The sequence below is a fragment of the Rhinolophus ferrumequinum genome, chromosome 5, assembly GCF_004115265.2.
Source record: "Rhinolophus ferrumequinum isolate MPI-CBG mRhiFer1 chromosome 5, mRhiFer1_v1.p, whole genome shotgun sequence".
Lineage (NCBI taxonomy): Eukaryota > Metazoa > Chordata > Mammalia > Chiroptera > Rhinolophidae > Rhinolophus > Rhinolophus ferrumequinum.
The window spans coordinates 18,580,840-18,608,455 of record NC_046288.1 but is presented as its reverse complement, the minus strand read 5'-3'; the positions used below and the strand labels follow the sequence as shown (position 1 = coordinate 18,608,455).

General features: G+C 40.5%; 1 protein-coding gene across 2 annotated transcripts; it reads left to right on the top strand.

The window, feature by feature from the left end:
* Window positions 1–17,923: 17,923 nt before the first annotated feature.
* SPINK2 (serine peptidase inhibitor Kazal type 2) lies at window positions 17,924–26,541 on the top strand. Of its 2 annotated transcripts, none has more exons than XM_033106489.1 (4): window positions 17,924–17,984; window positions 19,486–19,529; window positions 25,358–25,467; window positions 26,216–26,541. In XM_033106489.1, the coding sequence occupies exons 1-4, from the start codon at window positions 17,942–17,944 to the stop codon at window positions 26,259–26,261; spliced, it is 243 nt and encodes an 80-aa protein (XP_032962380.1). In that variant the 5' UTR covers window positions 17,924–17,941; the 3' UTR covers window positions 26,262–26,541. The 2 variants fall into 2 exon arrangements, with proteins under 2 accessions (XP_032962380.1, XP_032962379.1); XM_033106488.1 differs by lacking the exon at window positions 17,924–17,984 and adding an exon at window positions 18,514–18,647.
* The last annotated feature ends 1,075 nt before the right edge of the window (window positions 26,542–27,616 follow it).

Sequence of the window (27,616 nt, the reverse complement as noted above, 5' to 3'; positions counted from 1 at the left end):
TATCCTGACTATTCTCTGTAATTCAGGGTGAAACTGGAGTATTTTTCAACCTGCATGTCACAACCTATTTATCATGAAATCCATATAATGAATCTTGACCGGAATTCAAAAATGACATACAATAGAACATAAAAATCTGAGTACACAGCACATAATAACTATTATATCCATTAAACTTGTACTTCAGTTATGTGTGTTTGAATGTGTGCATATTTGTTGCTGTGTAAAATGCATTTCTCACGTTTTGTCCATGTCAGCAGGGTTTCAAAGCCACTAGGGCACAGGGCTCAGGGTACATGGAAAGTAATTCTGTACACACCGATGACTCCCAAAAGCATCTTTAATTGTGCCCTGACACTGAAACAGGAAGGCACAATGTTTCTCCATTAAAATGTGTGCCACAACCTTATAGGCTTCAAAGTCTGACTCATTTTTTCCAGGGGTTAACTTTCCTTTCTCTACCTGCATAATATCATTGACGATTTCCATCTGTTTCAATGATTTTGTATTTCATGGCAACTGTTAGACGTCTTCAGTTTTATCCATTTTGAAATTATGCTTGCATGTTTTTTATATTGAGAATTTGTTCATTTCTTGCTACATGGTAGATTCCTGAACTTTGACCATGTTATTTTTCCTTTAGTTTTAAGTTATGTGTATGTGTGTGTGTGTGTGTGTGTGTGTATATATATATATATATATATATATATATATATATATATATATATATATATATATAGTTTTTTCCCCCCCATATGGAATCTATCTGCCTAACATATGAAAAAATGAAAGAAAAATACTGATGGCCAAACCATTTCACCAGTCCTTTTGGTTGCCCTTGCCTCCTACCTTTATTCTTTCTTGCTGCCCTTTTCTACTCTCTTCCTATGTATTGCTTTGAGAAGGTAATTACATGTCTCTCTCTCTCTTTCTACTCTGAGGGAAGCCAGTTGCCATGGTGTAAGTACCCCTAGGGAGAGGCCTATGTGGCAAGGAACTGAGGACTCTGGCTAACAGCCAACAAAGACCTGAGGCCTGACAATAGCCACATGAGTGAGCTTGGAAGTGCATCTTCACCTCGCTGAGCCTTGAGATAACTATACTGCTGGCTGACAACATAATTGCTTCCTCATGAGAGACACTGAGCCAAAGGACCCAGCAAAACTGTATCCAGATTCTTGACCCATAGACACTGTGAAATAATATTTACCGTTTTAAGTAACTATGATTTGGGTTAATTTGTTACACAGCAAACATAACTAATACAAAGGCAAGTCACTCATTGTTTGAGCTTTGGTTGAAGGCATGTCTCAGTCTCCATTATGGGTGCTGAAAGGAACCAGATAAGGTCTGTCCGCAATTCCTAATGAATATGGGCACATGTGAGCACGTGTCTGAGGCTCAGCCTCTCCTGGTATGGCCTGGGATTTAGTAACCTAAAGAAGTAGGGATGGTGGAGAAATGATTCTTCACAGAGGCTGCCCTGAGTGTCCACGGCAGAGGTACCAATGGTAACTTCCTAGCCAGACTGTTCCTGCAGTGAATCTTGGTTTCTGGTCCTCAATTTTCCTATCTGTAAAATGGAGATAATAACAAGTCCTATAGCGTAGGGTTGTTGTGAGGATTTCATGGATTTAAATACTGAAAGTGCTTAGGTCAGCACTTGGCAAATAGTTAAGTGTTATTTTAGTGTTGATTTTTATTATTATTTTATAAATGAGGAAACTTAAGGCCCAGAGAAATAAAGTAATTTACCAGATTGGAACTCTTACTTAAAAAAACTGAGACGGCGGTATATGAAAAAGGGAGCTCCTTTTCCCCTTTGCTCTTAGGGAGCATGTAGAAAGATGACCTACGACTGGGAGATGATACTAAAGACAGAGATTTAATGGGAGAATTTTGAGTAGCAATGTGGAGTCCTGCTTCAGCATCCCCGTCCTTTGGTCTCCCCTCCATGGGAGAGACTTCAGATTCTCAGTGCAGTTTGTCTCTTCAGGGTTGAGCTGCTGACACAACCTCATATTGAGAAGTGGGAACAGGGCATCTCCAGGTTTTCCCTGTAGGCTATCCCAAATGGTTAATACTTCTTGAAGGCTTACTGTGTGACTGGCACTAGTCTACCTACATGAGTTTTATGCATTGACACATGACAGCAATCTTAGAGGGCAGTTATTATTATCTCCGTTTTATAAATGAGAAAAACTGAGGCACAGAGAGGTTAAGTAACTTACCCAAGGTCACACAGCTAGTGAGTAGCAGAGCTTTGAATTTGGGCGGTCTGATTCCAGATTGAGCTCCTAAACACATATCCCTGCTTCTCCGGTGAAAAGGTTCAGTCCTACCAACCTCAAAGCAGGCTCACTCAAATACCCAGTAATTACCTCATGTGCTGGTCACTGTGGTAGACTGAATAATGGCTACCAAAGATACCCATGTCCTAATGTCCAGAACTTGTGAATGTTACCTTATATGTCAAAAATTTTGCAGATATGATTAAATAGAAGATTAATTAAAAAATTTTTTTTTCGGTTACAGTTGACATTCAATGTGAACAGAACATTTTGAAAGGCAGATATTATGCCAGACTATCCAGGTAGGCATTAAATGTAATCACAAGTGCCCTTATAAGAAAGAGGCAGAGGGAGATTTGAGTACAAAAGAGCAACTAGGAGACCTGAGGATAGTATCAAGAGGTTGAAATGATTTGGGGAAGGAGTCAGGATTCAAGGAATGCAGGCAGCCTCAAAAAGATAGAAAAGGCAAAAAAAATGGATTCTCTCCTATGTCCCCAGGAAGAGCCAGCCCTGCCAACACCTTGCCTTTAGCTCAGTAAATCTGATTTTGGACTTTTGACCTGCAGAAGTATAAAAGAACAAATTTGAGTTGTTTTAAACCACTAGGTTTGTGGTCATTTGTTACAGCAGAAATAGGAAAATAATAGAGTCACCAATTCCGAGGGTGCTTCATTTCAGGGGTCATGGCATTAAGGTAGGGATTGTAGGCAATTCTGCCTCTCTCTTCCCTGCCCCCCACCCCAATCAGTCACCTATCAAATCATATGCCAGCTGCTCTCATTCCTTCATTCACATATTATTGAGTGCCTTTTAGAGTCTAAGCACTACTGTGTTTCCCTGAAAATAAGACCTAGCTGGACAATCAGCTCTAATGCATCTTCTGGAGCAAAAATTAATATAAGACCCAGTAGTATATTATATTATACCCGGTATTATAGTAAAATAAGACCGGGTCTCATATTAATTTTTGCTCCAAAAGACTCATTAGAGCTGATTGTCTGGCTAGGTATTATTTGAGCGGAAACATAGTATTATAAGTCGGGCTTATAATGAACAGTAAACAAGAAAAATTACATCTTATGGTTTCCATTTTTGTGAAGGAGAAAGTCCATATACACAAAAATGAAGACATAAATACCCTGAAGATAGTCATCTGTTTAGCTTCTGCTTCAGTCATTTCTGACCTGGGTAACCTCACAGACTTCTAGCTGCCTCATGAAAGATATCCTTGTCCAGTTCCTATGTCTGTCAGACGCTATGTGAGGCACCTTCATTCCTGCAGCCCCCTTATCCCAACCAATGCAGTCACCACATCACAGAATAATTTTCTTAAATGGCCCATCTGCCTGAGGGATCAAGGCCAAACTCCTAAGCATGGCTCGGAAAGATCCTTCATACATTGGTGCCTGCTCTCCACTCCAGCCTCATCCCACCCTCCCCTTTCCCTGCCTGACTGCCCCCCAGCCCAGCTGACCCACCAGTGTTCCTTCCTTAGGCCAGGGCCCCTGCCTAAGCCTTTGCCGATCTACTTTCCTGACTGAAATGGCCTACCCCAATCCTCTTCCGGAAAGCCTTTCCAGGACCCGCAAGTCTGAGTTTGTTTTCCGTAGTTACTTGGGGCACATCACAAACATAGCACCTACCATATAGTATATAATGTGTTTACATGTAACCTTCCCTCAATGAACTGCGAACTCCCTGGGGATAGTACTGCCCACTTTATCCATCTTGGAATTGTTAGTTCACTTTAGAAAACCTCCAGGCTCATGGAAAACCTTCATAAATATTTTCTGAATGAGGGTGTGAGTGAGGATGTTTTACAAATGTAACCATAAGAGTGGAGAGAAAGAAGTCATTCACGAAGGCTAGGTGTGTCTTTTGGAGAATGTGAAATTTCAGACATGATTCGTGGAAGGGCCAAGGCTTGCCAGGGCTCTTGCCTTCTGGCAAGCTGGAACCTGGCTTTTGGAGATAAAGGTGAGCTTAGAAGTCTGGGGAGGAGGCTGAGGGGAGGAAACTTGCCCAGATTGAGGCACTGGTTGCAGGCAGGAAAATTTCAAGAAAACAGAAAGGTTTTTAAAATGACTTTGGTGAGGTATATGAGCCTTAATTATTAAGGTATCCGAAAACTGTTGAGGGTGGGTAAGTGGTAGGGCTTCTTAGATGAATTGGACCATTAGAAGATCAATCTCCAGAAGAGCCACTTCTGAACGCTTCATCTCTTCCTGTGTAAACACTTATCCCTGAAGGAGACAACTGGAATGGCTCTTCCTTTATCTGGGCCAGGCTGCTTTAAGATGGCTCAGACTGTCCCAGGGAAGAGGAAGGACCCAGAGAGAAGAGGAGGCATTGCCCAGGGCTAGGTGGCAGTTGAGCCTCCAGAAAGCCAAGTGGCTAGAGGCGTTCCTGAATCTCCTCAGAGCTCCATGATTTCTGTATGCTTGAAGGCCTTTTAAAAGCAGGCAGTGGGGTGGCTGGTTAGCTCAGTTGGTTAGAGTGTGGTGCTCTTAACTACAAGGTTGCCGGTTTGATCCCCACATGGGCCACTGTGAGCTGCGCCCTCTGCAGCTAGATTGAAACAACTACTTGACTTGGAGCTGATGGGTCCTGGAAAAACACACTTAGATGAATGAAAAAAAGCTAAAAAAAAAAAAAAAAATAGCAGGAGGGGAGTGAGCATTTTCATTTCTTGTCTTAAGCTTGATTATTCCCCAGGGTTGCTTCTTTGATTGCAGTGCTTCAGAATATTTGTATATGAATGAGGCACAAGGGGACAATACTTACCTTTCTGGACCAGAGCTGGAGGCTTGAACTTCAACTCTTCCAGGAATCTCTACAGCAACTTAATGGACTGCAGACTTCATTCAGAAGATGGGCTGGGTGGGCCCCAAATACTTTATTCTCTTTTAACTGTTTTAAGGTTGAGAGGAGATAGGGGAGGATGAAATTTCTCTTTTGTACCAACATCCCCCTTGCCCTTTATTCCAGCCCTGCACACTGCCACTTTACTCCACAACACCTAGGTGCTCCCACTAAAAGGGCAGTCCCCCTTTATTTGCCACCAGAGGTAGGATTTTTTGAAGGGACAGAGTTTTTGTGGTTGTGTCTGGTCTGTGACAGCATTCTGAAGTCACATTTCTTCCCTGATTCTGTGTCTTCACCCCTTCACTGACCCCACATGGTGTCATCTCACTCAACATCTCTTCAAAGGCTGGTGTTGTCACCTTATGCTGCAGCAGGTGCGACTAGTGATGTTGTTTGTGGAATGACAGTCTAAAACTGTAGCCCTTAAGTGACAGAAAAAAATGCTTAAATGTAATTGCAAAGAAAACTGGGAACCATATATGTGTCTTTCTTGAATTGGGCCTCCTGTAGAAAAGATTGCTCATCACTAATCTATGCTCAATTTACTACCTTCTCAAGGTTTCACGGGAGAGGCACACAGATCCCTTAGTACTCCAGACTGTGAGATCCTTGAAGCTCGAGACTGTGTCATATTTATTCCTGGAGTGGCCACACAGATGACATTCAGTATATATGTTTGTGTATTTAGGAGAGAAGTTGCCCGTATTTTTTGGGCCTACTTCCCTCTGCATTCCCTTCCCTTTCTGCATAAGTCATAGACTTGGGTCTCACCCCTGAAAAACCAAGCCAAACAAGTGTCCCCATAATCCATCTCTGGCCTCGCCCCACCTTCTCTCACTTGCCTCTGCCATCGGCCTTAGATACTGTTTTTTTCTCTGTTTTTCTTGAAAAAGAGCAGCTAATTCCACTTCTATTCCCCAATATTATGAAATCTGCTTTCAATTTCCATTACTCACAGAAATTGTACTCGCTACGTTCATCAGTAGCCTCTTCATTGAGAAACCATCTGGGCCCTGATTAGTCTCTTGGCATGTGGTGTTGTTGATTTTTTTCATTTTTTCGTCTTGACTGTCTTCCCTCATTGCTTCCCTAACAACACACTGTCCTGGTTCTGTTATGGAGGTAGGGTTCTTGGGTTTCCCAAGACAGAAATCAAGAGGAAGCTCCAGAAAAATTTCCAGACAGATTTTATTAAGCTTATGCTCGAGCACAAGGGAGATAGCACAAAGGACAGGAAGGTCCTTCAAACTGGCTCGGAGGGCTGGCTGTATTTGGCTGCATTTAGAAGCTGGGGAGGAAGAAGGCTTGCAGGAAATGGTGGGCTTTTTGAAAGTGGCAGGCTTTCTGTACTAGCTTTGTTGCCTGGTAACCAACCATAGTCTGCGCCTGCGCTGTGGGAGCAAGATGGCGGACTGCTCATTACCACCATCCCAGAAAGCTGATATAGAGGTCATACCTTGATCAACTGCTCATGAGGAACAGTGGTTTCTACGTCTTCAACGGAGTTAGGAGATAATAATCAGCTACTTCTGCACTTTTGTGTAAGGGGTGCTGGCATTCTTTTGGTCAGGTAATCCAGCAGGTCGTCCTGGCTATCCGGCATTCCTTCCGCCCCAGGCCAAGTCCCTATGCTGTCTCAGTTCTTCAAGGACCTTTTCAGGCCAGTTCTCCCCTCCGCATGCTTCAGATCCTTTTCAAATTTTAGCCAAGGTTTCTAAAGTTGATCTCCCTGACACTTCCCTCCCTTCTAAAACATTGCTGTCAGTGTGTTCCACCTGGACCAGCAGCCGTGACATCATTGGGAGCTTGTTAGAAATGCAAACTCCTAGGTCCTACCCTGACTCTCTGTGTCAGAATCTGCATTTTTTAAAGATCTTTAACGGGACTCATCTGCACATTAAAGTTTAAGAAATGCTGGTTTGTAGAAGCACTCTCCGGTGTTGGAGAGGCTGTGGAGAAAAAGGAACCCTCATACACTGTTGGTGGGAATGCAGACTGGTGCAGCCGCTATGGAAGGCAGTGTGGAGGTTCCTCAAAAAATTCAGAATAGAATTATCATATGACCCAGCAATCCCTCTCCTGGGTATCTACCCAAAAAAATCTGTAAACATTTATCCATAAAGACATGTGTGCTCCAATGTTCATTGCAGCTTTGTTTACGGTGTCCAAGACATGGAAACAACCAAAATGTCCTTCGATAGATGAATGGATAAAGAAGTTGTGGTATATATACACAATGGAATACTATTGGGCGGTAAGAAAAGATGATATAGGAACATTTGTGACAACATGGATGGATCTTGAGACTGTAATGCTAAGCAAAATAAATCAGACATAAAAAATAGAAAACTATATAATTTCACTGATATGTGGTATATAGACCAAAAACAACAAAAGAATAAGACAAACAAATGAGAAACAAAAACTCATAGATACAGACAATAGTTTAATGGTTACCAGAGGGTAAGGGGGTTGGGGGGTGGGAGACGAGGGTAAAGGGATCAACTATATGGTGATGGAAGGAGAACTGACTCTGGGTGGTGAACACACAATGGGATTTATAGATGATGTAATACAGAATTTTACACCTGAAATCTATGTAATTTCACTAACAATTGTCACCCCAATAAATTAAAAAAAAAAAAAAAAGAAGAAGCACTCTCCAGTAGAAACACAGTGTGGACCACCTATGTAAGTTAAAATTTCTAGTAACCACATTTAAAAAATGAAAAGAAACAAGTGAAATTAACTGGAATTATAGTGCATTTAAGTCAATATATCCCAAAATGTTACAATTTCAACATGTAATTCACTTAAAATTATTGAAGTATTTTGTGCTCCTTTTTTTGGTAGTAACTTTGAAATTAGGTGTGTACCTTACATTTACAGTATATCTCAGTCCACACCAGCCACATTTCAAGTGTTCAAAGCTAAATGGCTAATGGCTACTGTATTAGACAATGCAGCTCATGAGTTTAGAATGCAGATAAAACTTAAAGTGAAAAGTGAAATTAATCTGTGCATGAACCTAGCTTCAGCACTCATTAGCTTTGTGATTTTGAGCAAGTTACCTTTCTGTGTGGGCTTCCTTTTCTCACCATGTTATCAGGGAATACTATCAACTATCTCTCACAGGGTCTCAGTGAAGATTAGAGATGATGTATGTAAAAGTACACAGTTAGCACTTGATAAATAGTGACTATTAATATGCTCCTCTATTTTCTTGGCTTTAATTATATGCAAAATTTGTCTCCTTAATAAACAACACATTAATTACCGTTATTATTATTATTATTTTTGCAAAAAGCTTTCTTACAATTTAGCGGTTATTAAAAGACTGTTTTAGTGCTTCTACATCTGGCTCTTAGTAACTGATTCAAAATGTAAACAATTTAAATCCTTGCTCCCATAGTTAGATGATGGCATAGACTGTGGAGCCAGACTGCCTGGGTCCAAATCCTAGCTCCGACACTCACCAGTTGTACCTCAGTTTCCTCATCTAAAATAGGGCTAATAATAGTCTCTATTCTATGGGTTGTGAAGATAACGTGAATAAATACACACAAATCCCTTATACCAGTACCTGACCCATAGTAGGCACTGCATGAATTATCCTGATAAAGGATCCATTAACAGTAACAATTATGAACAGTTTAGAGATATTGAAAATGCCTATAATGTTAAATAAAAGAAACAAAACACAAAATGGTTCTTATAGTATGATCACAACTATATTTAAAACAAAGTAGCTTAGAATTATGGCTAGGAGTAAGACACTAAATATTCATTGTGGTTGTATTTGGTAGACAGAATTTTGAATGATTTTTTTCTTTCTGCTTTTATAAGTGTGCATTAATCTTGTAATGAGAACCAAATTAACTCTATTTCTTAAATTGCTTACTGGTTGACAGCATGGGGTCTGGAATAACACTCCTTGGGTTCCCTTAAGAGTATTGTGCTAAGTGAAATAAATCAGACAGAAAAAGACATATGTCGTACGATCTCACTTAAATGTAGAATCTTAAAAAAGTAAAACTCATACAAACAATAGAATTGCCAATGGTGGTTGCCAAGGGCTGGGTAGGTTGGGGAGTAGGGGAAATAGGGAGATGTTGGCCAAAGTATACAAACTTCCAGTTATAAAATGAAGAAGTTTTGGGGATCTAATATACAGCATGGTGACTATAGTTAACAATATTGTATTATACACTTGAAAGTTGTTAAGAGAGTGGTACTCACCACACACACACATACACAAATTATAATTATGTGAGGTGATGGACATGTTAACTAACCTTATTGTGGTAATCATTTTGCTATATATATGTGTATTGAATCATCACGTACACTTCAACTTGCACAATGTTATATGTCAATTATATCTTAATAAATCTGGAAAACAAAATAATAAATGAGGAAAAAAGTCACTTTATATAGTTCAGAGAAGCAAATTTAAATTTTATTAAATAAAATGTTTTTAAAAATTCCCTGGGTTCCAATTTTTGCTACACTATTCCCTAGCTGATGAACTTGGATAACTTCTTTTACTCCTATGTGCCTTGATTTCCTCATTTATAAAATGGGAATAATAATTATACTTAAGTCATACGAGTTGTGAGGATTAAATTATTATAATACCTGTGAAGGGCTTAGGAAAATGCCTGACACATACAGTACTTTGTAATAATGGAGATGAAGAAGAAGATGATGATTTATATCAGTGATGTGTGCCTGGGTTTGAATCCTGATGATCCCACTTATTAGCTGTTGGAATTTGAGCATGTTTCTTAAATTCTCTAAGCCTTAGCTTCCTCATCTATAAAAGGAATAACAAAACAGGCAATATATATGTATCACATAAGATTGTAACGAAGAATAAATAAGATCATGTATAGTGCCTGGATCATAGTTAGATCAATAACATTAAGTTTTTCTAAAAAATTAAAACAAACTGGAATAACAATGTCTACTCCATAGGTCACTGAGAAGATTAAATAAGAGCACTTTGGTAACTACCACATAAATGAAACACTAGTTATAATGTCAATTCATTTCCACTAGATGGCAGTAGACACCACCAAATACAGCTCATACTGGCGAACACAAATACTAATACGGGAGAGTTTTCGTGAAATTACTTAAAAATCAGGCTTAGTCTCACTTTTGTGATTATACTGAAACGTAGTGGGAGTGCATATATTATTTCAAATAAGTGACCTACCTCCTTTGGCTTAGGAATCTTTTTTATTTTAGGAATCTTTGTTTTTTTTTTTTTTTTTAATGTAGAGTATAAAAAATGATTATTTTTATTAAAGAGCCTGTTCTAGTTCCACATCCATCTCCCTCATTCCCACCTGCATCTATGCTCTGGCCTAGCCCTGTGTTACTCAAAGTGTGGTCCATGGACCAGCAGTATCAGCTTGGAGCTTGTAGAAATGCAGATGCTTGGGCCTCACCCTAGATTTACTGAATCTAAGTGATTCACATGCTTATCAATGTTTGAGAAGCACTGCTTTTGCCACATTGAACCTCTTGCGATTCTCTAAAGAAGTGAGTCATGCTGCCCTTTGCACCTGCGGTCTTCCAAATCAGAAACACTTTCACCATCTGCTAGGCAAACTAGCCTCTTATTTACTCTTCTTAACTCATTAGTGAGGGAACCAGTAGGACACAAATGCAGCTCACAGGAGAATAGAAGAGACTGGTAAATATATGTGTGTGTGTGTATGTGTGTGTGTATGTGTGTGTGTGTGTGTGTAGTCTATGAAAAAAATGTTGGAATAAGACTGCAAAATTAAATGCAGCACTGTTTTATATTGACAGTAATAAAATAGTAATCTTTGGAGTTATCTTTTCTACCCGAAAAGTCATTCGCAACTTTTCTTCTGTAAGTTAATATCTAATTTTACAGACTTTAGGCCCTATCAATAGTAAATGGAAAACCAAATAAGATGACACCCCCTAGAATAACATGACCCCTGTGAAGGCATCTTAGCCAGGCCCATTCATTGACTTATGCTCCATGGCTGCTTTTGTATTACAGTGGCAGAGTTGAAAGGTGTGACAGACTATAACTCACAAACTCTAAAGTATTTACTCTCTGGCCCTTTATAGAAAACATTTGTTAATCCTTATTCTTGGCTGACAGATGCTGAGACAACTATGTGAAAAGCACCATGGTATAAAAATATTTCTAAGGTGTAACATCAACTGTTTGGAACAAAATAACATAAAGGCAGCAACATCCACCAACATACATTTATAACAAATCTATTTTGAGGGATAAGTGGCTTTAAAAAAATATATATATTTTTTTCAGTTACAGTTGACACTCAATATTATTTTATATTAGTTTCAGGTGTACAGCATATGCTCTATAGACATTTATATGATTTATGTAGTGATGCCCTCGATTAGCCTAGTACCCACATGGCACTATACATAGTTATTACCATGTTATTAACAATATTCCTTATGCTTTACTTTACATCCCCATGATTATTTTGTAACTCTCAGTTTGTACTTCTAATCCCTTCACCTTTTCCACCCTGTCCCCAACCCCCTCCCATCTATCATTCCCACAAATCTAGTACCAATATGACATCACACATAGTTATTACAATAATATTGATTATGTTCCTTATGCTATATCCTACATCCCCATGATTACTGTGTAAAAACCAATCTGTACTTGTTAATCTCTTCCCCTTTTTCACTCACCCCTAATTCCCCTCTCAATTGGTAACCATCAATATGTTCTCTGTATCTATGAGTTTGTTTATGTTTTGTTTATTTTGTTCCTTGACTCTACATATAAGCAAAATCTCATTGCATCTGTCTTTCACAGTCTGACACACTCCACTCAGCACAACGCCCTCCAGGTCCATCCATACCACTGCAGATGGCAAGAACCCTTTCCCTTCCATGGCCAAACAATATTCCATTGTACATATGTACCACCTCCTCTTTATCCGTTCTTCCGTCAACAGACACCCAGGTTGCCATTGTAAACAATGCTGCAATGACATATGGATGCATATGTCCCCTCAAAGTAGTGTTTGGGTTTCTTCAGATAAATACCCTGAAGTGGGATTACTGAGTCCTTCTTTGTCACTTGTTCTAGCCTTTGTTTTAACGTCTATTTTGTCTGGTATAAGTATTGCTACTCTAGGTTTTTTCCCCATTTTACTGAACCATCTTTTCCCATCCCTTTACTTTCTACCTGTGTGTGTCTTTCAATCTGAACTGAGTCTCTTGTAGGCAGCATATATAAGGGCTTTGTTTTCTTATCCATTCAGCCATTGATAAAGCCTCATGCAGTATGCAAGTCGGGTGAGGCAAGGTTTCAGGGAGTCACTAGAGTGTGAGAACTGTGGTCACCAGGTTTATGCAAATTCTGATTTCGTGCCAGTGCTGAGCCTGAAGCTATTCATCAAAAGTCTCAGCACACTGAGGTCAGTCGATGCCCACCTGGGTCTGTCAGACTCTGATAGTTTTCCAAGAAAGAGTGCAATGTGGGCAGGGCTGGCTGCTCTTGGAGAAAGTGCCTCTAGCATGGGGGGAGTTGGGTGGGGTGGGTCCCAGTGAGTCAGCAGGATGGAGCTTCAGAGCTCGCCAGACCAATCAGATTCAGATTTGCCCGTAAGTGTAGCGGGAGGGCTCACCACAGGAAAGATGGTGCCTGCCTGCGGCTAAATGGAAAGAGGACCCTTCACAGGGAAAATGCCAACTGTCCTCCAGGCCTTGTCTCAAAGCCACGCAACTCAGTCTGTACCCATATGCCTCCGACGCCCCCCAAGTTACTGTCCCTCCGCTGGAGCCCAAGGTGAGTGTCTGGGAGTGAGAGAGCCTGTGCACAGGCCCTTTAAGAGGACATCTGGGTTTCTTGCCGCCTTCCGTCCCACCTGGATGGTCAGAATCACCACTGTTTTCCACAGCGAGGTGTTGTAGGGCTCCTCTTGCCAGCACCAGTACTCTGGACTGGGGAGGCCAGTGTGGGGTTGGCGTCCCTTGCTCCTCTGTGGGGAACCTCCATGGCTGATATAACCTCTGGTTCTCACCTGCCACATGGAGGTTTGGGGTTAGCCAGTTCCCCATCTCCACCCCTCCTAGCAGTCTCGTAATGGCTTCTTTATATCCTTAGTTATAAAACTTCTGTTCAGCCAGACTTCAGATGCTTCTCCAGGTTGATTGTTCTACAATTTAGTTGTAATTTTAATTTGTTCACTGAAGGACGCAGGCACAGTGTTTATCTACTCCGCCATCTTGGATTTCCCTAAGTGGCTTTCTGTTTGAAACTGAAATTTCTATTAATACAACTCTAAGCATTTCCCTGAGTCTGTGTCAGATTTCAGTGTGTGTTCCTGAAGCATCAGAGGTGAAGATGTATATAAGCAAGAGTACATGTTATTTGGTAACAGAAATCCAACAAATTTGAGAAAATATTTTATGCATATAACCATATCTACCTATGAATTCTGATGAAAGTCAAAATAAGCCATCTGTATTTTTGACCTTTTTCAAATAACTTATGACTCAGGAAAATATTAACATTCATTCCAAATTTACCCTCTGGTCTCAAACATGATACTAGCCAGAGTTCAGCTGTGCATGGCGCCAGGTGGAGTTTAAACTGCATGTTACCCTCTTGTCCCAGTTCTCCAGGTTGCTAAAGTCAAGGTGTGGGGTATGCAACTGTGCCAGTCATTAGGTTATTGTATGTCAGCTCTAAAATCACCCTTCCAGATTCTGTGATACTAGAACTCATTTCTACATTGCCAACTGGCTTCCTGAAGGTTCTGCCAATAGGATGTGTTAGAGGGACTCTGCAAAGCAGGAGGCCGGAGGAGGGTCTCGTTCCTGCATGTTCACTGTTTCTTTTTGGTGCTCCTGTAACTTCCATTTAGATGAGATTTGATCACATGCTGGTCCAAGATGGGCGTGGAGTGACAACATATAGAGCAGTGCCCCAGCAATGTCCCTTCAGCCAACAGTAGCACTTGCTTCCAGCCTCTAGCTTTGTCACATAGTCTCAGATCTGCCTCATTATACTCCCTCAGACCAGCCAGGCACCACCCTGCTCAGAGCTCTGAGTCCCAGCTTTCCAGGGCCTCTCCTCCAAATTTCCAGATAATCGCAACCTCTTTCTTTTATTTCCCCAGACCTACGGGTGATACCTATGTCCTGAAGTTACCATCTCTATGTGTTACCTCATTCTTTGCTTTCTGCTTTTTTCAGTTCTCTAGTATTGGCTTGGCTAATTTATTACATTAAATTCTCTTTGGTGCAATACCTAGAGAGTCTTATGTTTTCCAGACTAGGCCCTGACTGATACAGGGAGTATGTCACAGAATGAACATTTGACACATCGGCCTAAGAGGTGGAAAGAAAATGGATTTGCCAATGCACTAACTTGCTGTGCCTCTTTGGCATTTCTGTTCTCTAAACCTCTCGTTAAGGTTTGCTGAATAGCTGCCAAAACTTGTATTCCAAATCAGTTAATACGTCAAAGGTAGCTTCTTAAAGAAAAAAAATCAGTAAATATTCTCAGATACTGTAAGAGGTACTGTTGGAGGGCACTGATGTATGTGTCTCAGAATAATCTTCCTTTTATTTATTAAACTTCTTAAAATTTAATTCTTTTAATAAAAGTGATATATGTATATAATTTTAATTTTTTAAATCACTTGGACATGCTGTATGAGTTTTCTAAGGCTGCCATAACAAAATATCACAGACCAAGTGGCTTAAACAACAGAAATGTATTTTCTCACAATTCTGGAAGCTGGAAGTCCAAGATCAAGGAAGGTGTCAGCAGGTTTGTTTTTTTCCGAGGCCTCTTTCCTTGGGTTGCAGAAGGCCATTTTCTCTCTGTGTCCTCATCTGGTCATCCTTCTGTGTTCTCTGTGTCCTAATCTTGTTTTGTAAGGACACCAGTCGTATTGGATTAGGGTCCACCCTAATGACTCCATTTTTAACTTAGTTATCTCTTTAAAGGCCCTATCTCAAAATACAGTCACATTCTGCGGTTCTGGAGGTTAGGACTTCAATATGAATTTGCTGGGAGACACAATTCAGCCCATAAAACATGCAACGTTTGTTAAGAATAATAACAGTGGGCTGCTCCTACTGTCATCCTCTTGCCTCATTTCCCAATTTCCATAAGAAACCAATTTGTACTCTTTTAATTTGTAAAATGTGGGTATTTATCTTCACATCTCTAAATAATATGGGTAAATTCCTCTTCTTGGTTTTTTCAGGTTTAGATTTTTATCCCTTGATTTTCAGTATTAAAGATTTAAATTAACTCTTTCTCACTTCCTATCAAACCCACCACCCATGTGCATACTTCCTCTCCTCCTATTCTCCCCAAATAGCTAATCATAATTTTGGTTAGATCAGTGATTGATGTTTATATTATTGAACAACTTTGTTTTTCATGAAGACAATAACTATCTTTTTTTTTTTTTTTTTTTTACTTGCTCAGTTTTTTATGTATTTGTTACAATCAATCCCCGAACTTACCCCTTTGGTGTAAATCTATGTCAATTACTTACTGTAAGACACATTTCATATCTATCTATGTCATTCTCTATAAACTGTCTCTCAGGGACTCTTGCTTGTTCAAATCTGAGTTGGCTGAACTCTAGGACTGCTATACTGCTGACTACAAGTGCCCTTTGCTTTTTTCTTGGATTGGGCTTCTGTTTCCTGGATCCCATGTTTTCCTCTTTTTGGTTGACTACCTTGTTGTGATGTCAGTGTAACATTTCAAGGATTCACTGATTTCCCCCCCTCTTTTTCCGCCTCCCCTCCACCCACCCGACCACGGTTCAAGCAGTTGTTTCTTAGTCTAGTTGTGTAGGACACAGGTCCCTGGCCCATGCTGGTGGTACTATGAGCCTTGCGCTCCCTCTTCCACTCACGCTGGCCACCGGCCGCTCCAGCAGCAGTACACACAGCAGCCCAAGGCAGCACATGCTGGCTGCCGACCACTCACGCTGGCCACCCACTGCTCCTGGAGGCACACAGCAGCCCACGCTGACCTCTGGCTGCTCAGGGCAGCTCAGCTCCAGGGAGAGCCGTTGTTCACAATCTTAGTTGTAGAGGGTTCAGCTCACTGGCCCATGTGGGAATTGAACCGGCGACCTTGGCGTTAGGTTGGAATGGCTCTCCAACCACCTGAGCCACCAGGCTGGCCAAGGATTCACTTATTCAGCAAACATTTATTGCCTTTGTGTCAGGCACAGTGCTAGGCACTTGGAATACGGAAGTCAGAGAAATAGACAGTGTCACTGACTATAGGCTGGAGATAGTCAGCTCTGTGACTATACAACAGCCAATGTGACATGAGTTAGGAGCAGGTGTCTAGTTGTTTAGGAACAGAATAACTGCCCTCTTTACACATGCCATCATCTCTTTCCTGGATCACTGCAAAAGCCATCCAACAAGTCTATCTCCTGTCTATTTTTCATCCAATCTATTCAAACATAAGTCAAATCAGGGGCATTTCCTGGCTTAAGACCCTCCCTTGGCTTACCACTGCAACCAGAAAAAATCCAAATCCCTTATCATGGCCTACACCACCACACGGGACCTTGGCCTTGCAGTTCCATCTCCCTCTCTCTCTCCCTCCTTTGCCCAGGGCTTCAGGTGAAACACTGAACTGGCTCCTGCCTCCTGATCTCTGCACCTGCTTTGCCTTGAGCATTCCCCACGATTCCCCATGATTCCCTCTTCTCATGCTTCAGCTTTCAGCTCAAATGCCATCTGTGAAAGGCCTTTCCTGACCTCCCAATGGAAAGGCTTCCCCTTCCCCACCACTCTCTAGCACTTAATTTTATTTATTTATTTATTTATTTATTATTATTTTTTTTAAACTGTGCTTTATTTAGGGCTAAGCTGGAGAAAGCGTCATCCAATAGTTACAGGTTACAAGGAGTTTTGGGGCGTTGAGTGTGAAAAGAGCAGTTGTACTGAACTGCAGCTGTTTTTTTTTTTTTTTTACATCTGGACATCCTAAAAGGAGGAGCCAAGAGGAAGAAAAAAAAATTTAAGTAATAATTAATCAACAAAACAGAAAGAAAGGAAAGACAGGAGGCCTGAGAGGAACCAGTTGTTCTTCTAAAATAAAAAAGGAAAAAAATGGTAGGTCCCAGAGCCCCCCGGGCCTCCAGATGAATTGGGCGTCAATGAAAGGAGGGATTGAAGCAGAATGCCAAAGCAAGTCTTCCCAACGGTGCAAATAAATTATAATAAATATGTTATACTTTAAAATATATGTGTTCTTAAATAATTCAGTGTTTTTTTCTGATTCTGAGTTTTTTAAGCAATGTCTTTTTTAACTGCTCTAAAGTCATTTACCAAAGATAAATATCGTGCTTTCATTAAATAGTTTCCTTGTTTTTTTCTCTGTCATTACAATTAAAAGTCCTACAAAATATGCAAATTTATTTACAGAAAAACAGCTGGCATCATTTAAACATCCCTGTTTTTCAAAATTCCTTGTAAACAGTTTCAGAAATTCTTCAAAGATTGTTTATTTTTCTCTCTCTTGTTTAAAGTTTTTGTGTGTGCGTGTGTTGTTTTGTTGTTTTAAGATGAAAGTTCCCAGGTCTCCCTTGCCCGGAAAGTCTCTAGAGCAAGCATGGAAGGCGAGTGAAGCGGAAGGTGTCAGGGCTTGCGGAGAGCGGGCGAGCGTGCAGCTCCCGGGAACGAGGCGAGGCGAGGCGGGGCGGGGCGGGGCGAGGAGGCGAGGGCGGCTACAGCGGGCCTTCTGGCTGATGGCGCGGCCTCCACCGGCAGTGGGCAGCGAGGAGCCCGCAGGTCAGGGCAAGTCCGGCCTGGCCCTCGGGCTCAACGGCGTCGTCCGACAGCACTCGCGGGACAAGGGGTTGATCTAGCACTTACTTTTAGAAATTATTGTATTTATTGACTTGTTTTGGAGTTCCCTGTGTCATCCCATCCCCAGCACCTACCCTAGAAAGCTTCTTGAGTTCAGGGACCTTCTTTGCTGAGTTCAGCCAAAACACTGCCTGGGACGGAGGAGATGCTGAAGAAATAGGGGTTGACTGACTGCACACAAGGTTGTATCCCAGGGCTCTTACAAGGTTCTTGTTTGCTGCAGGGCGAGAGCTTCTCCTTAATCATTTACTCCCATCCTCAGCGGGATGGGGGTGTGGGGTGTTAGTCAGGGAACTGTATCCGCTCATCCTCTGCTTTCCCTTCCTTACTTCCTTCCCTGCCCTCCCCAAACTTGTCCTTTCCTGCCCTTCCCCTTCCTCCCCTCTCCCCCATTGTCCCTCCTTCCATTTTCCTCCCATTTCCCGCCCCTGCCTCACCCCACCCTGTCGCCGTCAGACCTGTGCACGCCCTGAGTGTTGCTAGGGCACTGGAGCACGGCATTCCGTTGGCCGGCTGCTGGAGGGAGGATGGCGCTGGTGGCGCTGAGCCTGGTGCTGTTATTGCTCCTGGCCAGGGATTTGGCAGGTAACGCTCATCAACTGGCCTGGTGGGCCGAATAATGAGATGGGGTCTCGCCAGCTACCACCCTTCCTGGTACCCAGGCAGCCTTGGCGTCCCTCTCTGCCCTGGTTACTGGCGGTTAGGCGCCCCCCCTGAACCCCCCTGAGGTCCTAGAGGAACGAGAACTTTTAGGTGAGAGGGAATGGCCGTGGAGCCAGAGACCCTCTAGTTTTCGTTTGGGCTTCACTCCCAGCTTCTTCTTAGTGACACCAAGCTGACTACTGTTTCTCCCTTAAAGCAGATTTTTCTGCAAACTAAGATCAGGAGTTGGGTTTTTATGCACGCAGTGGCCCTAGTGAACCTCCGCCGGAGATGTACAGGAATGAGGAATGGTGAATGTCAAGTGCATTAGGCTCTCGGGGGCTTATGAGAAAGGGGCTTTAGTCCACCTAGACTTGACGTCCATTTTAAAATGTAGTTAAAGTGGTAACACCTAATGTTAAGTTTTGTGTTGGTTACCCTGAGCTGCTGAGGTAAAGAATATCATGAATTATTAGGAGTTACTTCTCTGATTTTTATTCCATAGCTCCATAGTCCTTTCTCAAGTATACCTATTGGTGTGGTCAGTTATGGAACCCGTACCAAATATTCTTTTGTGTACCTGCTGGAAGAGGTGCCAGGAAACAACTGAATATCTTTGGGGCTGGGAGTGGGTCAAAGGGGCTATTTCAAACAAGTTAGGCATCAGAGGGAAAGGGAGAAGATGTAGCTTGGACAAATCATAAGCTGAATTTCAAAAGCCCCTTATGAACAAGAATTGACCTTAATCACATACTTTAAAATGTCTGTTTTCTTCTTGCAGCCTCTGTGAACAATCAATTTGGTCAACTTTCAGAATATAGAACAGTAAGTAGGAAACTACTTGTATAGTTTCTATTAATATACTGACACCCACAACAATTTGAGGTGGGGGCTAGTTTTCTGTTCTGATCTGCCACTTTTGAAACTTGTTGACTGCTTTAGAAACCAGATTCCCAGGCAGGCTTTTTAATACAGATCAAAAACGTAAATTTTGGTTGAAAGTAGATCAGGCTTTGAAGGCCTCAGGGCTTTGTTTCCTTTAATGATTCAGAAGGTCCTTGGCCTAATAGTTACGATGGGTACAAGACATTTCTTGTGTAGTACATTATCAGATTCTGTGGAAGCACATGAAGACCAACAGAATGAGAACAAACAAGAGCTAATTATTCAGAGCTTGCTGTAACAAGAGAGTCAACCATGTCCCTTGTATTTTGGCTGAGACTCAAAAGCAGGCAGATGAGTGGGAAAGCTTTATAGTGAGAGAATGGAGGGCTTCAGTTGTGCCCTGATTTGAGGCAGTTGGCATGCGGAATCTGTCGGCCGGGTAACTAGAAGCAAGTATTCTATGTGATTGGTTAGGAGTGAATATTTGGCTTTCTCTGATTCGTCCTAAGTTGGAAGTGGGGACAAAAATTGGGGAAGCTGTCAGTTATTAATCAAGTTCCAGTCATTTTGGACCAATTGTTACAGAGGCTATTGTTTGGCTTCTTGCACTGTCACTAGAGAGAGTCATCTGATATTTTACAAGTTTAACTTATAGCAGGCTGGCTTTCTGGCCTGGTTATTCTAAATCATGAGTTTGTTTCTTGGGTAGGTTGCTGCAGATTGTGGGTGAGAGTTCCATTTTAATATCTGGTCTGGCATTGCCCATTGGTATATACAGTTTCTCAATTCTCACAATGACCTTGTAGGATAGATAGATATTATTATTTTACATGTATGGAAAATATTGACCTCAAGGGGTTAGCTAACTTTGAGTTAGAAGGCTTTCCACCCCATTTTCTTCCTCCAAAGCATCTGTAAATGTACTTTATGCTTCCATGCAACCCATACTGCATCATCATCATCAAAAAATCTTTCCTCTACCCTTCTAAGTTCTCAGCTGGGGCCCCTATTAACAATGACAGATATTGATAAGAGAAAAACAAACCCAAGTTTATTACACATGTACATTGCACATACACATGAGAGTACTCAGAGATGAGAAACTCAAAGAGGTGGCTTAAAACTCTGGCTTATGTAGCATCTTTAACAAAGAACAGTAAATATGTAGAATGACAGGACAAAGGAAAATGGTTTTAAGCTTCCAAGGGCAGCAAAAAATGGGAAGGTAAATATATAGGAGGAAACTTAATAGGCTAAGGTTTGTTTCCAGATTCTTCTGGTGACATCTCTGGGCTGATAAGAGTTTAGAATCATCCCCAGTTAAGGAGAATTTATATTCTGCTTTTAGACAGGAAAGGAGGTGGGGGGAGAGAGAGCTCCTCCTGGGTTTACTGCTTCTTAAACTGCCTTTAGGTCAAAATAATTTTTATGTTAAAGAGCCATATTTTAGGAGTAACATATTCTGGTTTCCTTCAACGGTAAATGCTTACATACCAATTCCTATGTGCCAAGCGCTGTTCTAAATACTTTATATATAATAAATCAATGTTTTATAGCACTATGAAGTAGGTACCATTATTATCCCCTTGGCCAAGGTCACATGGAAATGGTGGATCCAGTGCAGCACAGCACTGAATTGAAATTGCCTGTCTTCCCCCAGCAAACTGTATACTCCTGGGGTCAAAGGCGATGGCTTATCTGAATCAAGAAGAAACAGAAAATCTGAACAGACTGAGCACTACTAACGTAATCGAATCAGTAATCAAAAAACTCCCAACAAACAAAAGTCCTGGATCCCATGACTTCACTGGTGAATTTTATCAAACATTCAAAGCAGGATTAACACCTATCCTTCTCAAACTATTCCAAAAAATTCAAGAGGAGGGAAGGATCCCAAACTCATTTATGAGGCATTAAGACCATCATGTGTATTTCCTGATTCCATTACTAGATGTGAAGCTTTTTACAGGCAGGACTCAATTTGTCTTTGTATTTCTTTATAACACCTATCCTAAAATCTTAGCGTGTTCACTTATTGAATGAATAAGGGAATATGTCTGATAAAGTATATAAGAACCTTCCAGAAGAAAAGTCTCAGAGTATAAACCTCAGAGAATTACTTGAAAGTATATCACATCCTTCTCTAAAAATTAAAATGACTCTAAGGAATAAATAAATTTGCCAGGTGGCTCTCTCCCAGAGAAAGTGTCTTCTGAAGCTCTGAGGAACAGTCTGCCAGGGGTGGCTTCCTATAGTTGTCATCTTGTAGGGTATAATTTAGAGCTTCCCTAGATGATGAATCTATTTTGAATTTTTTTCCTTTGGCAAGGGTAAATGAATAAAACTAAAAGTTTATGGGAGAATAATTAAGGAAATTATTTGACCTCATTGATAAGGGTAAAATGTGTTTGTTCATACAGCCTTATGCCTCAGCTCAGAGAAAATCCAGGAAGTGAGTAACCCAAATGTCATAAAGTTAAATGGTAGGTAGCCAAACCTAGTTTTGAAATCATGAGAATCAGACAGACTGGAAACAGACTGGAACACAAATATGACCTTCCAGCTGGGCAGATTCCTTAAAGATTTGAGGGACATCAAAAGTCTTCTGTTTAAAAAAAAGAAAACATCTTCCTTACGAGCTTATTAGTGCTCTTCAAAAATCATATATTAGTCATTTGAGATGAAAGCATTTGAAAACTCTTGTTGAATATAAAAAACCCTAAGACTTTCAGGCATAGATTGATTTTGATTAAGCTAGTTGTTTACCTGGTCAGAGAGTGGGGCATAGGCAAGATATGTCTTGGTTTAAAGAAGGGAGGCATGCAAGGTCTAGAACAGGGGTTTCCTGAATTTGTGTGCCAAATTGTGTGTGTCTGTGCATTTTCCTTAGCTTTCACCAAGTAGTCAAAGTGGACTGGATGCCAGGAGTACTGGGAGCAGGGTTCCTAAACCCAGTCCCAGCTGAATCAGACTTCAGGGGCCTCTAGATACACAGCTTCTACCCCTGGCAATTCTAATTGAGTAGGTCTGGGGTGAGGCCCCAATTTTATTTTTCATGAGCTTCCAAGGTGACATTCACACGCAGTCCTGTGTGGATCCACCACAGGCTAGTTGTTAACAGTAAAATCGCACTTAACAACCCTCCACTTAAGCAACTCACAAACACAAAATGGTTCTCTCCTTTCTGAACAATTTCCACAGCATATCGAGCTCTCACTGACTGTAAATAGACTACTCTCTTGTATGCCAGTAGACTTGATTTCCCATCAGTCAAGTTGTATTCTTACTGAGACTCAAGTGTGTGTTCACAATCTATTATGAGAGTTGCCATTCTTATTTTAACAAAAAATGTAAAGACAACACAAACATGAGTGTCAAGAAATGAAGTTGTACTTCAGATGAGAACTGTATTGAATATTTTTGGAAGATTTCCTGAAAGACAAATTGCTAAAAAGTATTTCTGTTGAATTAGGTATAGGTGAAATAACTGTAAAACATTGGGAAAAGATTTTTAAAAATTGTATATTATGTTGTTTTGCAAGTGTCTTTAAATTCTCACTGTATTTTAAAACAGTGGATCTCAAATGGAGGCAATTTTGCTCCCTAGAAGACATTTAGACTGTCATTTTTGATTGTCATAACTGGGAGTTGATACTGGCATCTAGTGGATAGAGAACAGAGATGCTACTGAACTTCCCACAATGCACAGGACAGCCTTCCACAGCAAAGAATTATCTGGTTCCAAATGTGAATAGGGGTTGAAAAATCCTGTTTTAGAGAAACCTAAACAGAAAATCATAGGTGATTTACTATGGGTGTGATTTTGCAGTGATAGCACACTGAATTCTAATTAGTGAAACACTCCAAAGATAGGTTTTCTCTCTTGTATTACTTAAGATTAGATTCAGCTGCAAGTAACCAAGACTCAAAATAACAATGGACAGTGCTGCCAGCCTAGGAAGTGGACTTTGTCCTCCTGGTCTATAAGATAAAGATTAGTGCCTCATGCCCCCAGCAGCAGGAATGGAGAGACAGAAGAAGAAGAATAAAAACAGGGGGAAGCAGAGGACAGGTACCAACTTTCTTTTAAAAGGAGGTTCCCAGAAGCTACTGCACAATAACTCCACTTATATCCCATTGGCTTGACCTTAATCATGTGATCAGACCTAACATTATAACTGGTCCTATGCCTTTTCATTGTTTTACATCAAAACATTGACAATTTTGTTTTCATTGACATATTTTAAGATAAAATGTTTACGGAACATATTATTTTTTGTTACTGTTTTCTTGTTTTAATTGAGTTTTTCAATTCAATGACCAACTACCACTTGTCTCAATCTCAGTGGATAAGAGGGCATCTCCTCTCCCTGTGAGAGCAGCCCTGGAAGGCCTCATCTTAGCGAGCCTGGGGCGGCAGGAACACGTAGTGCTCCTAAATGAAGTGTAGAGTGCTGAACAGAAGATGGAAAGGGTCAGCATAACCTCTTTTATTTCAGAGCTTGGCCTCTAGCCAGTCCTGCTTAGGTCTTTATAAAAACAAATAATATCAATAAAAAGGTGTATTTTATTTATTCAGAGTGCTAAAACAGGGTGACTTCTTTTACTGTGATGTAAGGAAAGGTGATCACCATTTACTAAAACAAACAAAATATACATATATATACACACACACACATATATGTATATACATATATCAAATATGTTATATATATATAAAACAGACATGTAGCAGACTATACATTTAACCTTTTGTCAAAGTAGGACTCTGCACTCAGTAATCTGATCATTGTGACCAATTCATACCACCTCTCTGGTCTCAATTCCATTAAATCAGAGACTTGAGTTCCATGACCCCATATCAGTTTCTTATGGCTGTCGTAATAAAGTACCACAAACTGGAGGGTCTTAAACAACAGACATTGATTGTCTCACAGTTCTGGAGGCCAGAAATTCAAAATCAAGGTGTTGGCAGGATTGGTTCCTTTGGAGAGCTGTGAGGGAGAGCATCTGTTCCATGCCTCTCTCCTAGTATCAGGTAGCCTCCGGCATTTTTTGGCTTGTAAATGGTGTTCTCTCTGTGTCTTTACAGGATTTTCCCTTCGTGTGTGATTTTCCCTTTTTATAAGGACACTAGTCATATTGGATTAGGGCCCACTCTAATAACCTTATTTTAACTTGATTACCTATATAAAGACCCTATTTCCAAATAAGGTCACATTCTGAGGTACTGGGGGTTAGGACTTTAACATATCCTTTTTGGGTGGAATACAATTAAACCCATGATAACCATTAAGGTCCAGTTTTGAACCTGCTGCTTTCTTTAGTGCTGGTGGTTAAATGCCAGTATCTTACAAGTACAGACTAAAAGATTAGATTCCTGAGGGTGTCTTAGCATTATGTCAAGGGATTAAGTTGGGATGTAATAGAACATCCACATGGAAATAGTAGTGAAGTGCAAATTATGAAACTGGAGGATAGTAAAGTAGGTTTGGTGGCATATCTTGGACTTTCATTTAAAAATCAGCAGACTGACCCTTCCTTGGAGATCCTTATCTTACATAGTAGGTATTGAACCATTCTTTCAACATTGCATCTGATTTTTGCATTAGAAAAATCTTTTTTCTTTATTTGGAAAATAGAAATATTTTTAAAGGATGTTTCTAGGAAAACTAGGGAGACATGGGACTTTGTACTCTCCTCAGCTATTTTATGATGAGAATGTCTCAAGTTATGCTCTAATTTCTGTCTTCTTTTCTCTTTTCTAGCCAAACTGCAATCAGTATAAATTACCAGGATGTCCCAGAAACTTTGACCCTGTGTGTGGAAGTGACATGTCCACTTATCCCAACGAGTGTACTCTGTGCATGAAAATCAGGTAACATAACTGTACAGTATAAAATAGCCAAATTTTCTTTAGTCCTTTTCTTGAATTTTGATTACTTAGGAAATAATGATTCTTTTCTTGGATGTAAGAATCAAATATAACATAAATCTGTTTTCAGACTGACATTTAAAAAGACACAGTGCATTTTCTAGGCCAAAGTTAGAGAATGACGTATGCAACTGTAGACCAGACTATCAAGTTATGTTGTTATCCATGTATGGGCAATTTCCCAAAATTAAGAGAATATTTAAGCTCTGTGGTATATTAAATGTTCTTTTAAATTCAGGGGGCATTGTGCACATTACCTGCATACCCTATAGCACTATTCAGGAAATAGGTGTTTATAACTCTACCTAGAAAATGCTAAGTAATAAGTGTATTACACCTGATGCCCTTCCTATAACACACCTGGACAGGTGACCATGACTCCTCCTCCAGCTGTGCTGCTTTGTGTTTCAGGGGTCCATTCTCTGACCTCAGTCTTCAGTGAATTATTTAGGTCTTCTCACAATGATTCTTTGGGGTTAATGCCCTGTGCTCTTGGTTTAAGGGAGAAAAATGACAGATTTGGGGCTCTCACCCTCATTGTTTCCTTGATTTAGCTTTAAAAAATGATTTAAGTAAATGTTGCCCTAGAAGGAATCTAATGTACAATGACATGTGTCTTTTTGACACAAATAGTGGGACAGTGTCCGTACGGTAGGTAATAGATGTGTTTTTATGGTTGTTCAATTTGCAGGGAAGGGCGTCATGATATTAAAATAATCCAAAGTGGACCGTGCTGATGGAGCAGTTTACAAAAGAGAAATCGGAGGGACCACCTTCAACCGCATAGTAGATGACTTTCATTTCCCCTTTTTCTCTTTTCCTACGTTTCTATGCATGAGATCTGCTAACCCACATTTTCTGAGAGAAGGTGTGGCGGAGAACCATGTGCAGTGACTGATAATTAAAACAGAAACCAAAATCATTGTTTCTTGGCTTTTACCTCTCCAGTTAAGCTTATTGCACAGATGACTTGTGTGTTGCTTTATTTAGTTGGAATAAAATCTGCATTGTATTCAATTACTGTTGTTCTCTCTTGAACATCCATTCCCAATCAGCAGCCTGTGGGTGGCTCTTTTCCTCTCAGGCGATGGTGAATTTCACTCTGAGAGAAGTGGAGTCATTGTTGACAGCCAAGATTTATTCAAATTCCCCATTGCCCTGAATCTTGGATAATTATGTGTAATTGGTACAGTGTTCTGGATATGGTGAATAACCGTGAAATGCTTGAAGCTGACTTTAGCCCAAACTGATCAAGTCAAAGATTCATGCAGGTTAAAAATATTTACTAGATTCAATATCTCCTTTGAATACAGTTTTTCTTCTGGGTTAATGCAGAAATTTGTTTTTTTCTTCCTTTGAGAGCAGCTCTTTTAAGCACCATTCTTAGAAAGAAACTGAGGCCCATGGAAGCAAACCAACTTGCCCAATGTTATAGAACACATTTGAAACAGCCTGTACTAGAAGCCTGGGTCTCCAAATTCCCAGTCCTCTGTTCATATATAGAATAGAGGCAATAGAAGTGGGGAGTTGTATAACATAAATATGCCACAGTTAATGTCCTGCAGTTATTTTTGGCCTAAAAGTTTTATAAAAGTACAATATGCTTTTTGGAGAATTAAAAAAATACACAACTTTATGAAAATAATAAGTGAAAGTCTTGCCCAACCCGACCTCCAGAGGTGACCAATATTAACCTTTTGGAATATTGCCTCCTTTTCTTTCTCCTAAGTATTTGTGTGTATATATTAATAAAATCACATACACACACACAATCACACACACACACATGCATGCATGTACACACACATAACTGATTCTGTAAACTTGCTCTTCTCCCTATATTTGGGGTTTCACACTAATATATGTAGTTACTTCTTTTAATAACTACACTGTAGTATTATTGTACCATAACTTATCCAGTCTCTATTGATCTATATTGGGATTGTTTATTAGGATTCTTTTGGTTGAAAGTGAGAAAATCCCAACTCAAACTAGTCTAAGTTAAAGGGAGAATTATTGATTCCCAGGTATAGCAGAGTAACTAAGAACATGAGCTCAAAGTCAGATATCTGCATTAATTATTTATTTGACT

What these genes read in the sequence shown, in the direction of transcription:
- SPINK2 (XM_033106488.1), top strand. Translation starts at nt 18,590, where the DNA reads ATGGCGCTGGTGGCGCTGAGCCTGGTGCTGTTATTGCTCCTGGCCAGG. An exon ending in AACTTTCAGAATATAGAACA is followed by an intron (nt 19,530 to 25,357) that starts GTAAGTAGGAAA and finishes TCTCTTTTCTAG; the next exon opens with CCAAACTGCAATCAGTATAA. An exon ending in ACTCTGTGCATGAAAATCAG is followed by an intron (nt 25,468 to 26,215) that starts GTAACATAACTG and finishes TTCAATTTGCAG; the next exon opens with GGAAGGGCGTCATGATATTA.